This window comes from Semicossyphus pulcher, unplaced genomic scaffold (assembly GCF_022749685.1).
Source record: "Semicossyphus pulcher isolate SPU_LCO1_2020_fin unplaced genomic scaffold, fSemPul1.0.p SCAF_17, whole genome shotgun sequence".
Lineage (NCBI taxonomy): Eukaryota > Metazoa > Chordata > Actinopteri > Labriformes > Labridae > Semicossyphus > Semicossyphus pulcher.
In genome coordinates, this window is record NW_027211681.1 from 18,663,991 (window position 1) to 18,675,178 (window position 11,188).

Consider the following 11,188-nt stretch of genomic DNA (forward strand, 5'->3'; position numbering starts at 1 on the left):
AGATTAGAAGGTATTCGCACAAGCAGGACTCCCTTTTTAATACTTATCAATACAAACACAGGAGACGTGCAAGTTTGATGGTTGCTTTATTGAATTTCCACAGCTGCATCACCAGTAGAACTACAGCAACATATTTGGAAAGTGCAGAAGGTAAACAATTGGTGCACAGCCTAGACAAAGAGTACTACCACCCTGCACTGCACAACAACAACCCAGCATAAAGTAGCACTTTTGATGGTCCCTAGTTTTGCAGTTGTTTTGTTTAACCTCGGAAACCTAAAGTGTATTTGACTAGAGAGAGATTGCAGATAGTTAACTGAAAAGCCATTTTCAAATAAAGTGCAAACACATTTGTATTAATCAATTTCTGATTTTTTTTTTTTTTTAAATGAACATCATTTTGAACTTTGAATTCAAACTCAAAGAAAACCTCCATTCTCAGAGGAACAGCAGAGCGAGGGGAAAGAACACTCCAAAGGTTGCGTGCATGCTTCGAACAATGGTTAAATTATTCCTACGGATACATTTGGGCTGCTCTGAGGAATGTCAGATCCTTATAAACTGAACTACACAGCAACTGAAGGCATTTTGAGGGGCCTTTTTCTCCACACTCTTCTCATCCTCTATATTGGCACAAAAGGTATTTGAGCAAGTCTTGAGTGTGACACAGATGCACCAATGTCTACATACCAAAAAAAAAAGTAAATACACAAGTGCACACAAGCTGTGGTGAGATCTGAACTCATGTTCTAAAATTTTCACGCTGAGTTATGACACATAAAAGGTTTGGGCAAGCTTGTATCAGTTTGTGTCAGCAGAACAAAAGGTTTTGATGGTGCGTTTGTATTTGAGTGTACATGTGCAAAAGAATGCTTTGTTCATGAGATGAGAGTACAGTGTGTGGAAACAACATGTGCTTTATAGTGCATAGTGTCTGCAGATGTGTGTGTGTGTGTGTGTTCACAGGTTGTTATGGGTGCCTGCTGATTGTGTCTGCCATGTGAATGCTCCAGGACATTTTGGTTGACAATTTGGTTTTCAATTCAGCTGAATATCTAACTTTGACAGAGAGCCACAGCGGAGAAACGCACCTCGCCTTGCTCTCTCTCCATGAATCCACGGCACACTTTGGCTGCATCCTGGATATGAACATGTATGAAACAAAAAAGTTTCATTCAATTATTTTTGCAAGAATTACAAGAAAATCTGCTTTTTTTACTACAATAATCATGTGAGGTTAGTAGCCAGAGGAAGGATATTTTCAATATCTTAGTACATTTAATTGCTAATGTTTTCATACTCCCCAGTAGGGCTGGGCAATGTCAATGAAATATTAATACTGTTCAATGAGGCTTTGCCTTAACTTTTTAGAGTGCTCTAGCTTAACAACAGTACACATTTTGTAAGTGATGTGTGCACTATTACATCTAATTGATATTCTACATTCTTGTACATATATTTCTTTAAAATGAAATCCAAAAATCATCACAGCATTTAATGTCACACTTTTACTAAAGCATGTAGAGCCCTCTTGTGGTCGATTGTGGTGACAATATAAAAGACATGACCTTCAGTGGCTTCTGTTGCACAAAAGCAAAAAGGGAATAAACACCCTTTTGTTTTTGCAATTGTATCAGTAATTTACCTTCTTTCATGCTTGCTTGTTTATGTTATATAATATTTAACTTCAGCCTTCATTTACATTCCTTAAAGGGAATATCACCCACCTTGTATGTCCCATTATTGTTTGCGGTAAACGTAGTCAATTAAAGCAAAAAAATTGACAAAATTGACAAAGAAAGCTGAGTTCGCCTGCTTGGGGAGCAGTACTTTTATTTTCTCAGGATGCATTGCAGGAATCTTTGGCTGTACGGCTGAGTGTTAAAGACAGCCAAAACGCTGTGAAATGTATTCTCATCCAATTATCCTCTGCACTTATACTTTCCCTTTGGAAAAATGACAATGTAGCAATAAAACTAAGGCACAGACTAGAGGCTATCAGGTAGGTACAAATGATGGCACTGGTGCCGGAATTACAACAGACTTTGTAGCTGCGCCGAGCTGTGTCCAAGAGACAGAGAACATTGTAACAACTGGGTGGTAACAGGTGTTTATACTACATAACTTATTTGGATAGACAGAATTACCATTGAAAATTATCTAACTATTACTTTGAGAAATGGCATTTCACATGTAAGGTGTATCTATCTATCTATCTATAAATATCTGGCTGCAAACAACATTGCTTGAATTTCAGCCACACTTTTATTGAGGCTTATTGTAGACATTAATACATAATTTGCCTTTAATCATATTTCAAAGTTTACTCGCCTTCTTCACAGTCCCCACTTTCTTTGAACCATACTGGAGATTTGATAACATGCATTAGCCAAGTTTATTGATTGAATCAGGCCTTTCAGGAACTGCCACTCCCTATTCCAGTTTGATTCTATGACTCATCACAGATCATGTGCACAAAGCTGCTCTGCTCTCAATTATATCTTAAGAAAGTCAAACTTTAAGAATGTAGCAAAATGTCTAAAAATTGACCTACCGTTACGAATGAGTCATCTTTGGTTGCGCCATGCTTCACTGGTCCATTCATTTTCCCATCTTAAATACACACAACAAAGATACTTAGGACTCCACAGTGCGAGTACACAAACATGATTCTACATAATAAGATGGCAAGCTTACCAAATTCATACAGTTGTCCATTGATGTTGACAAAGGCAATAAAGTGGAAGTTGACTTTGTCGGCTTCAGGCTGTAAAAGTTTATTAATGAAGAATAAATATTCAGTGAATATTATGACACGAAAAGCAAAGCAACTTTTAACAATCAACACCACATTTAGCTTTTAATGTAAGGAGATACTCTGCAGACTGGAGTCTCTGTAACAAGGAGGGTGACAGCATGTTACATAAGGTTGTGCCAAAGGGCTTGTGCTGCATGAAATGTGTACAAGATGTGAGCCATTAGCAGTTGATACAGAGGTTAAGTATCTTACCCTACACTGGCCCTGCTGTGCAACCTCATTGTGAGCATCACGGATTGCCTGGAGAAAAAAAAAAATTAACATGCCAGTTTAATGCTGCACAAAGAACTCATTCTACTCTTTATAGTGTATACGAGAGCTGTTTCTGATAGACACACAAATTGGAACATAACTTAAAAAAAAGCACAGGTTGGAGGCTGTTAGGACTTAGTAACAGATTCTCCACGGTTCATTCTGTAATATTAAAACAAGTGTTAAAGCAGGTGTCAAGCGGCTCTTACAAGTGCGAAGGATTAAACAGTGTCTGGCGCCCCCAAGTGGGTGAAACAAAACATGAAGTTAATGCTTTTAGAAATGCTAAAAGTGTAAGGGTTTGCTTTAGGTTAATTTTAAAATAAACAGTACTTTATGTTGATTAGTTAATACATTTTAAGTTATTTAAAGTTTGATGTAGAGCTTATATTATCACATAGGAAAGAAAGACACCACATACACGAAATAGAAAAGACGACAAATAAAAGGAAGTTTTTGATTGAGAACCAGATGCCAACATTAGCTTTGGCATAACATGTAAGTGATACAATAGAAGATACTTCCTCCTGCACTGATCAGATTCTCAATCTTTAAATAAAATTAACATAAAACAAACTGCATTTATCTTACCTGGTTTTTCTCCAAATGTTTGGCACGGTCATCAGCAGACATGTTTGCAGTCTCATCAAGGAATTTCTTTAGGATAGAGCCACTCTCTGGAAAGGCCAAGAGCAGCATGTTAGAAATAAATATGCTAATACTTCCCATTTAAATAACCCCAATAAAAACCTGCCGCAAAAGTAACTGTATCCCCAATGGTTAAATTCTCGTCGCTGTTCCACATAAATTTAACAAATACTTTTTTACATTACAAATGCAAGGGCTTTCTATGCAATTTGAATTATGAAACTTGAAATGGTGAAAAGTGCTTAGTCATTGATACTGACCAACTGTGTTAAAGTTGTGTTATATATAATATTTTGTAATATGACTATTAGTGACTGTATTGTTCTTTTTACTCGATATAGTAACATTGCTTCTTTGATCTGCACTTACCAAACGTTGGTTTGCTTTTATTGTTAGCCACAGCATGCAGCAGGGCGATGGTGCCACAGGAATTGGATCCTGTCTGCTTCAGGAAATAAAATTCAGAGTCTCCTGCAACCTTGCCTGCCTGCTGCTTTCTGAAAGAGTCATGCTGCACGCAGACACAGAAACAGACACACGCACAAAACATGGTTATTGTCTTCTGCCCATTAGAACATAGACAATGCAGCCAATAATGCCACTTGAAATGTGCACATGGAGTAATGCCACATTATAAAAATGGCAATCAACAAAACTATTTCTAGAGCGTGTATTATTACTTTGGTCATTTTTAAAGCATAAACACAAAAATAATCTATAGCATCTTGGACACAAGGACTTTAATAATAAATGTATTTAAATTTTATAAATGTATTAAACATATTTTAGAATGTAACTGCTGATCACAATAAACAAGGCATTTGAATACATCAACTTAAACTCTGAGAAACTTTGATGGATAGCCGTCTATATTTCCTCACATTAAATATTTGATAATGAAAATAATTATTACTTGCAGCCAAATTTTGGCTTATCTGGTTCCCAGGATCACAATACATGCTATCAGAGCAACCTGTTTAGTCTTGACAGGGTAATTAAATTATCATTTTGAAAAATAAAATGCTGATTCATTCCCTCACTAACATCCAGGACCAACCCCTGTGATAAGGCCAAACCTGTTTGTGATCCTACCAAGCCCTACTGGGGAGTATAAAACTTACTTAGAAAATAAAAAAATCTCTCTACTTAAGACAGCCCTTTCTTGCTAGTAACCTCCCATGTCTAGCGTAGTTTTAAAATGTGGGGCATTTGAGTGGCAGTTATTTAAAAATGTAGGGGAATTTGTGTAAAAACAATTTTGGCAGGGTAATAAAATCACCATATTGAGAAAAAAAAAATGTAAATAAGCATTTGCTGATTCATTTCCTCACTACCATCCATGACTCACCCTTTTCTACCTAACATATAACATTACAGCTCTTTCTCCCTTCTCCTACATGCCCTCCCTGCACCTCAGACTCACCCCACCCTGGACAGTCTGTACCATTCCTTCCAGGAGGTAGTCTCCTCCATCACCAACCCATTTATTACCTGTTGTGTCAGTGGGAAGAGCAGCATCAAGGCACAGCATGGTTTCGGGACGGTGGAGAGTTGCTCACCCTCCAGCCCCACCACATCCACAAAGCGCCAGCCTTCACCCACGCCTAGGGAGCTCATCAGCTGAAACAGAAAGCCAGTAAAATAAACGAAAAGACGATGACAAAAAGTGATGTTGAGGACTTAGAGGCTACACATGCTAGCTATGAATTAACCGTTCTGGGGGTGTTCAAAGATGCTGCGTTGTATTGGTCCAGCCCGACCACACCCTTTATCCGAGACACTGTGTACAGCTCTGGGAAGGATGCTGACGCTCATTTTAATGAAATAAACGCTTCTCCTGTTCATTGTTATACTTAATTTTAATATGATCAACCACTTTTTTTTATAAACGAACAGTTAGCAATACCGCTAAAACCTATTTAATGACGCCATGATTGCTACATGACGGCCTGGTTGAGTTTTAATGGTCGTTTCAGTAACGGTGAAGCTAGCGAGCTGAGTGTAAAAACTTACCCGACCGTTGAATCAGTTAGCAACATGACGTCATTTCTTACCGTCTAACGTTTGCTACTCACCTTGTTCAGCATCTGAAACGACATAAACAGAGACCACAGGTGGATTTGATGCCTTAAAAAACGTGACGGTGTTAGAAGAACAGAAAACACAGTTATTTCCCCACCTCGGGGTTGATCTCCATTGGGGTCCACTCCATTTTGGCAACGTTTCGACGCAACCCCACAAGTTTAATGATGTCTAGTCTCGCTCGGTTTCTGCAGCTGTCAGTTGAAGTTACAGAGCGCACCCGCACTTTATGCTGCCCCGGCCATACCACTTACCGGCAGACAGGGGGGTGGGCTCAGATCAAATAACCGGTGGTGCACACATTTAACCTGCATACTGAGAAAAATCAGGCTGTTTGAAACGTCAGGCTTTACTTCTTTAACGTTTAGCTATGTATTCACATCACAATTACCCATATATATTGGAGGTAAACAAAAATATTTAAGTGAAATCCCACCGCTTAATGTGGGATCAATCTGGTCGAACCATGTTCTTTCTAGAAAGTTTAGCATGACATAGCAATCACTCCCTACCACAGTGAGTTTAATATTTTACTTTAGAGAGTTATCAAAACAATACATTACCCCCACATTTTTCTGTCATATATCTAACTAATTCTTTGCACTGCACAAATAATACGTTTATCAACTATGCCAATGATAGGAATTCTTTATCTTAAATTTCGAATTTCGAAGTTCAGCTCTGTAAGTGCTGTGCTGCTCTTTATTGTTAGTCAGCCTGCAGGTCTTCAGTTTTCTTTCATAGGGCTGTTGTTGGTGCTGCTGCTGGGAATGTACAACACCAAATTTGTGTTTTTTTATTTTAGTTCTTCAGCCCCTAGTTTGGCTGCATATAATAATAAACTGCACTGCCAAAGTGGATCTTGAGTGAAAAGTATATGACGAATATTACTTTGAAATAAAGCTCAAAAATCATTGGTAAAACAGGGCAGCATGCTCTATGACTTGTTTTTACAATCCAATTTGGAAAAACAACATACAGTTTGTTTTCATTCAGGGCAAAGTACAGAAAAAACAGTTATGTAAAAAGCCTCAAGGTTTATAGTGAAAGTAGGGCCTATATTGATAGAAGACAGAGCATGGAAATGTATTCATATGCAAAACACCCTAACATTTTGTGATTCCGAACACATTTCTGTCATTTTTAAAAACACAAAAAATAGTGTAAGAATAAAAACTTGAGCTTAAGGGCATGCAATTTGAGTTAACTTTCTGAGTCTGTGTGTAATGGGTTTGAATGACAACTTACCTTGATAATTGCATAGCATGATTTATGGTGAACTGCATGTAAATTACACAAGAGTTCAAATGAAAAGCACACAATGTTTATTCTAAGTGTTAAAACTGACTGTGTGCAGACAGCAGTAACCAGATGTGACCATAGTACACGGTGTCGCTATTGTGCAAGTATAGAGGAGTATACGGTGAGTATTAAATGCAGTTGTAAATTACGTGCATATTCACCTCCTCTGCAATCTGTAGGTTTGCACAATTAGCATGAATCTGAGCAAACCGTAGCTGCCCACAATTTCCGTCTGGTTAGTTTGTTCCATGCTTTCTGCCAGTGTGATATTACTTGCATGTTTCCTGTTTTCCCAGTTTTTGTGCACCTGTTAGCTCATGTTGGTGTTGGTATAAACACCTATCAGCACAAGCACCTGATTGCTCATGTTGGTACATGTTTCTGTCTGTGAGAATAAGATGGTGTGAATAAAGTCTTTGTGTGCTTCCCTGTCCCTTTTGTTTTGTGTTGTGGCTCACCACACTTACTACCTCTTGGTGGCACTGTAACCCCTCTGCATGTGCTTTCACTAGGATGATGACTGAATTCTGACCAATGGCGATTATGACTGCTTATTGGCTTCTTAAAGGTTGTACAGTATAACACACATTAAAAAACTATTTTTGTTACATTTTGCTATTGTATGTTTTCTTACACTGAGCCCTCTGCATGCCTGATGTCCCAGAAAGAGGGTACCTTCTTCTACTATCAAGAGTCAAATATGGCATTTAAATTCATTATTTGAGGCCTATGATTATTGTACGTCACCAAAATGCCTGTTCAAATTTCTTGTATGTAAAAACCTACTTGAAAAAACAATACTTGTACACAAAAAATATACACTAGTGTTGCATTGTATCTGTAACATGCATGTTTAATTCATGCAGGGTGAACTTTGGAAACAAGTTTAATCATAAGTGAAGAAAGACGCTCCCCAAAGGTATCGATTATACATACCTGCAGGGTGAAGTCAGGGGCTCTGTGTGCGTGAGATATATAAAGAGAGGGTGTGGGTTGATGGGTTCATAGGTCATTGTGATATGGGTAGGTGGTGATATATTACTTGTGTTTATGTGTCTATTTGTCTTTCTGCATGTTTTAATTAAGTATTTGTTCGTGGTTAGAAGGGGGGAAGCATTAAAGGAGGTGTTTGAAGACAAGAGGGGCAAGACTTCCCATGTTACTTCATTTCTTCTTTTCTCTGATTACACTGCGGATGTTACAAGCGGAGGACGCTGATGGGTTGGGATGCTCATCAGCTCGAAGGATAGTCAGCTGCATCCTGGAGATAATATACCATCAGACTTGTTGCTGTGCTGTCTGATTAAGAAGAAACTTGATTGCAGTCTATATTCCTTCCTGCTACAGAAAGTTTTTGAGGAGCGGATAAATTATTGCAGTGCTCACAAGATCACGAAAACTAAAGACTCACCTGTGGAAAATTGGAGTTTACTTTCCTTTCCTTTCGAACTTTAGGAATCCGTGTTTGACCTTTGACCCTTGCTTCGTGTGCACACCAGCATGCCCGTCCCGGCACAGTTTGTGGAGGTGAAAGGTGTACCTCCTTTACCGGCCGGTTGGGGATGGAGCACAACGGTGTACTTGAGCCTCTTCGTCTCACTCAGCATGATGTTGGCTCTGTTTCTCCGCTTCTTACTTCGACAATCACATTGCTACAGATACAGAAGGTGAAGATAGACTATGACCTACAGCTGCTATCTAAAAAGCTGCCAGTTTGTGTGTGTGGGTGTGCTTAGGATTCCTGTGAATGTGTGTGTGGAGTACTTCCGTAACATTTTGAATATTTAAGCCGCGTTGTAGAATGACATATTTTACCTCTGTAAACAAAGGCTGCAAAAGAAGAACAAGTATTTGAGATTATGTCATAGCTGGCCTGTTAATATGAGCACAATAAATACAATCCTAACCGGATCAACAGCTATAATGTGGTGTGACTTATATTTAAAGCTATGGTTAAATTCAATGAGTCCAAGTTTAAGTCTATGTGAAAATGTGTTTAATGTAACTGAGTATTATTCAAATCTATGTGTTTGATTGTTGTTGAAACACTGTGTTGCTGCTATTCATGGCTAAGTCTTCCTTGTTAACTACCTTGATCTCAATGGGACCAACCTGCTTAAATGAAGGTGAAATAAAGAAAAATTATAGCAGATACACATTCTGTTGATTTTATTTATTTTTTAAGCTAGATGACATTAGGGCAAAGCATAACAATGTACTTACATAGTTACAAGTAAAAACATGGGAGTGCTGGTTTAGCTCAGTGGTTAGAGCTGTGCCCCATATACAAAGGCTACAGTCCTCGATACACCGTCCTCGGTCCTTTGCTGCATGTCTTCCCCCACTCTCTTCACCCAATACTTCCTGTCTCTCTTCAGCTGTCCTATCAATACAGGCAAGATGCCCAAATAAGTAAATAAATAAATAAAAATTACAACACACTTTTTTTCAGGAGCTTTCAACTGCATCTCACAGTCTTCACCACCAGATGGGGTTTTCTCAGCTGTCGTCAGATTAGGTCAGTATGGAGCCAGATCAGAGAACTATGATCTGACCATGTGATCTGAAGACCATAAGACGCGGTTGAGAGCTCTCGTAAAAATAATAAAAGGCAATAAAGAGGGATTATTGTAGTTTATGGATCAGATAGTAGATAGTTTAATGGTCTGTATTGCAGCTGCTGAGATTCTCTTGAGTTTGGCATTTAACCTGCAACTGCTTCAGTGGTGATGCTCTGTAACAAGCAGTTCAGACAGTGAGCGCACTTGGGACCTACAATTTATGGGAAGGTGTGAATGTGTGTAACTGTGTAGGGGAAAAAAGCATTGCTGTCAGGAAAAGTGCCATTAATACACGAATGTTTTAAAGGAAATGCACATTAATCTAAGATTATTTTATGTGACTACAATTTCCAAGGTGCAGAATGAACTAACATGGATCGTTCTTTCAAAATAAAAGCTCATCCACCGGACTTAAAAGACTGTTTTGTGACCTTTTCTGTTATATATTCCTGATTATGTAAGGTATGTGTGTTCTATAGTGGAATAGCAAAAATCTGTCTCTCTATCCTTATCTCTCTCTCTTTGTTAAGTGCCTTTGTTAGAATTGATCCGTAGCTCTCCGTCTAGTTTACTTGGTGATGTATTAACATGGCATGAAGATGCCACACATGCCAAAGGCGACAGAATGAATAGCATTCATAGCAGATACGCATCAAATCCAATTTCTAAGATAAGGTTCTTCATTCAGTCTTACCCCCGTGGTAATGAATCAGTCGTGGTGTCAGTCTCTGCCACTCCTAGATTCCAGTCTGGTCTGAATTCTATAGTGTGCATAAATTATCAGGCATTATAACCTCTGTAAATGATTGGTAAATAAGCATGTTTAACTTCAGATTTATAAAAGTAGCCATACAACAGTGTAGACTTACTCTGGTACAAATACAAGTTGTGCATTCAAAAGCAGTAGCATCAAAGTTTACTTAAGGTACCAAACGTAAAATATTCATTATGCAGAATGTCACATTTTAGAATAATGTGTATGATATTGTTGGATTAGAATAATTGATGCATGAATGCTGACATCCTTTGAATGTTGAGGCTGGTATAGGTGATTTGAATTACTTTATATACTGCTGGGTAGCTTTAGAATTACCACTTGGATCAATACGTCTTATCTTAAATGACATAATACACAAAAATCTTGATAATTGGAGTATGCTCTGTATACTGTCTTTAGCTTGTAGGCGTGACTGCAGAGTAAACAGACTCTCTTCCTGTCTTTCAGCTCATTGTTAGCTTGACCTTAAACCTGCTCTAATCAATATTCTAATATTAACATTGGATCAAATGACTGTGTAATCTGAAAGAAGTCAGGCAACCACTGATATGACTGCTCAATTTTACAGTTCCCCTTTGTTCTATGTGATGTTATAGGGTCTGGTCCTTTAATCATTGCTAAAAGCTTGAAGTCATTGCTCTTATCGCGCAGTCCAAAAGAATAATAAACCCAATGTATGCTACCTGCCCAGCCACCAAACAACAGACAATTATAGTTAGTCAACAAAACCAAGCACTGAGCAGCGCA

At 38.3% G+C, this 11,188-nt stretch overlaps 1 protein-coding gene across 1 annotated transcript; it reads right to left on the minus strand.

The window, feature by feature from the left end:
* Positions 1 to 70: 70 nt before the first annotated feature.
* Positions 71 to 6,011, minus strand: uchl1 (ubiquitin carboxyl-terminal esterase L1 (ubiquitin thiolesterase)). Its single transcript, XM_069665740.1, has 9 exons — positions 5,898 to 6,011; positions 5,794 to 5,805; positions 5,210 to 5,338; positions 4,088 to 4,229; positions 3,662 to 3,747; positions 3,011 to 3,058; positions 2,698 to 2,767; positions 2,555 to 2,613; positions 71 to 1,139 (listed from the first exon to the last, which is right to left on the minus strand). Exons 1-9 carry the CDS (start codon positions 5,928 to 5,930, stop codon positions 1,056 to 1,058), a joined length of 663 nt encoding a protein of 220 aa, XP_069521841.1. The 5' UTR covers positions 5,931 to 6,011; the 3' UTR covers positions 71 to 1,055.
* Between the last annotated feature and the right edge of the window lie 5,177 nt (positions 6,012 to 11,188).

Coding starts and splice junctions, on each gene's coding strand:
- uchl1 (XM_069665740.1), bottom strand. CDS start 5,930: ATGGAGTGGACCCCAATGGAGATCAACCCCGAG. Junction 3,748..4,087: donor TAAAAGCAAACCAACGTTTG/GTAAGTGCAGAT, acceptor TGGCCTTTCCAG/AGAGTGGCTCTATCCTAAAG. Junction 1,140..2,554: donor AAGATGACTCATTCGTAACG/GTAGGTCAATTT, acceptor GTTCATATCCAG/GATGCAGCCAAAGTGTGCCG.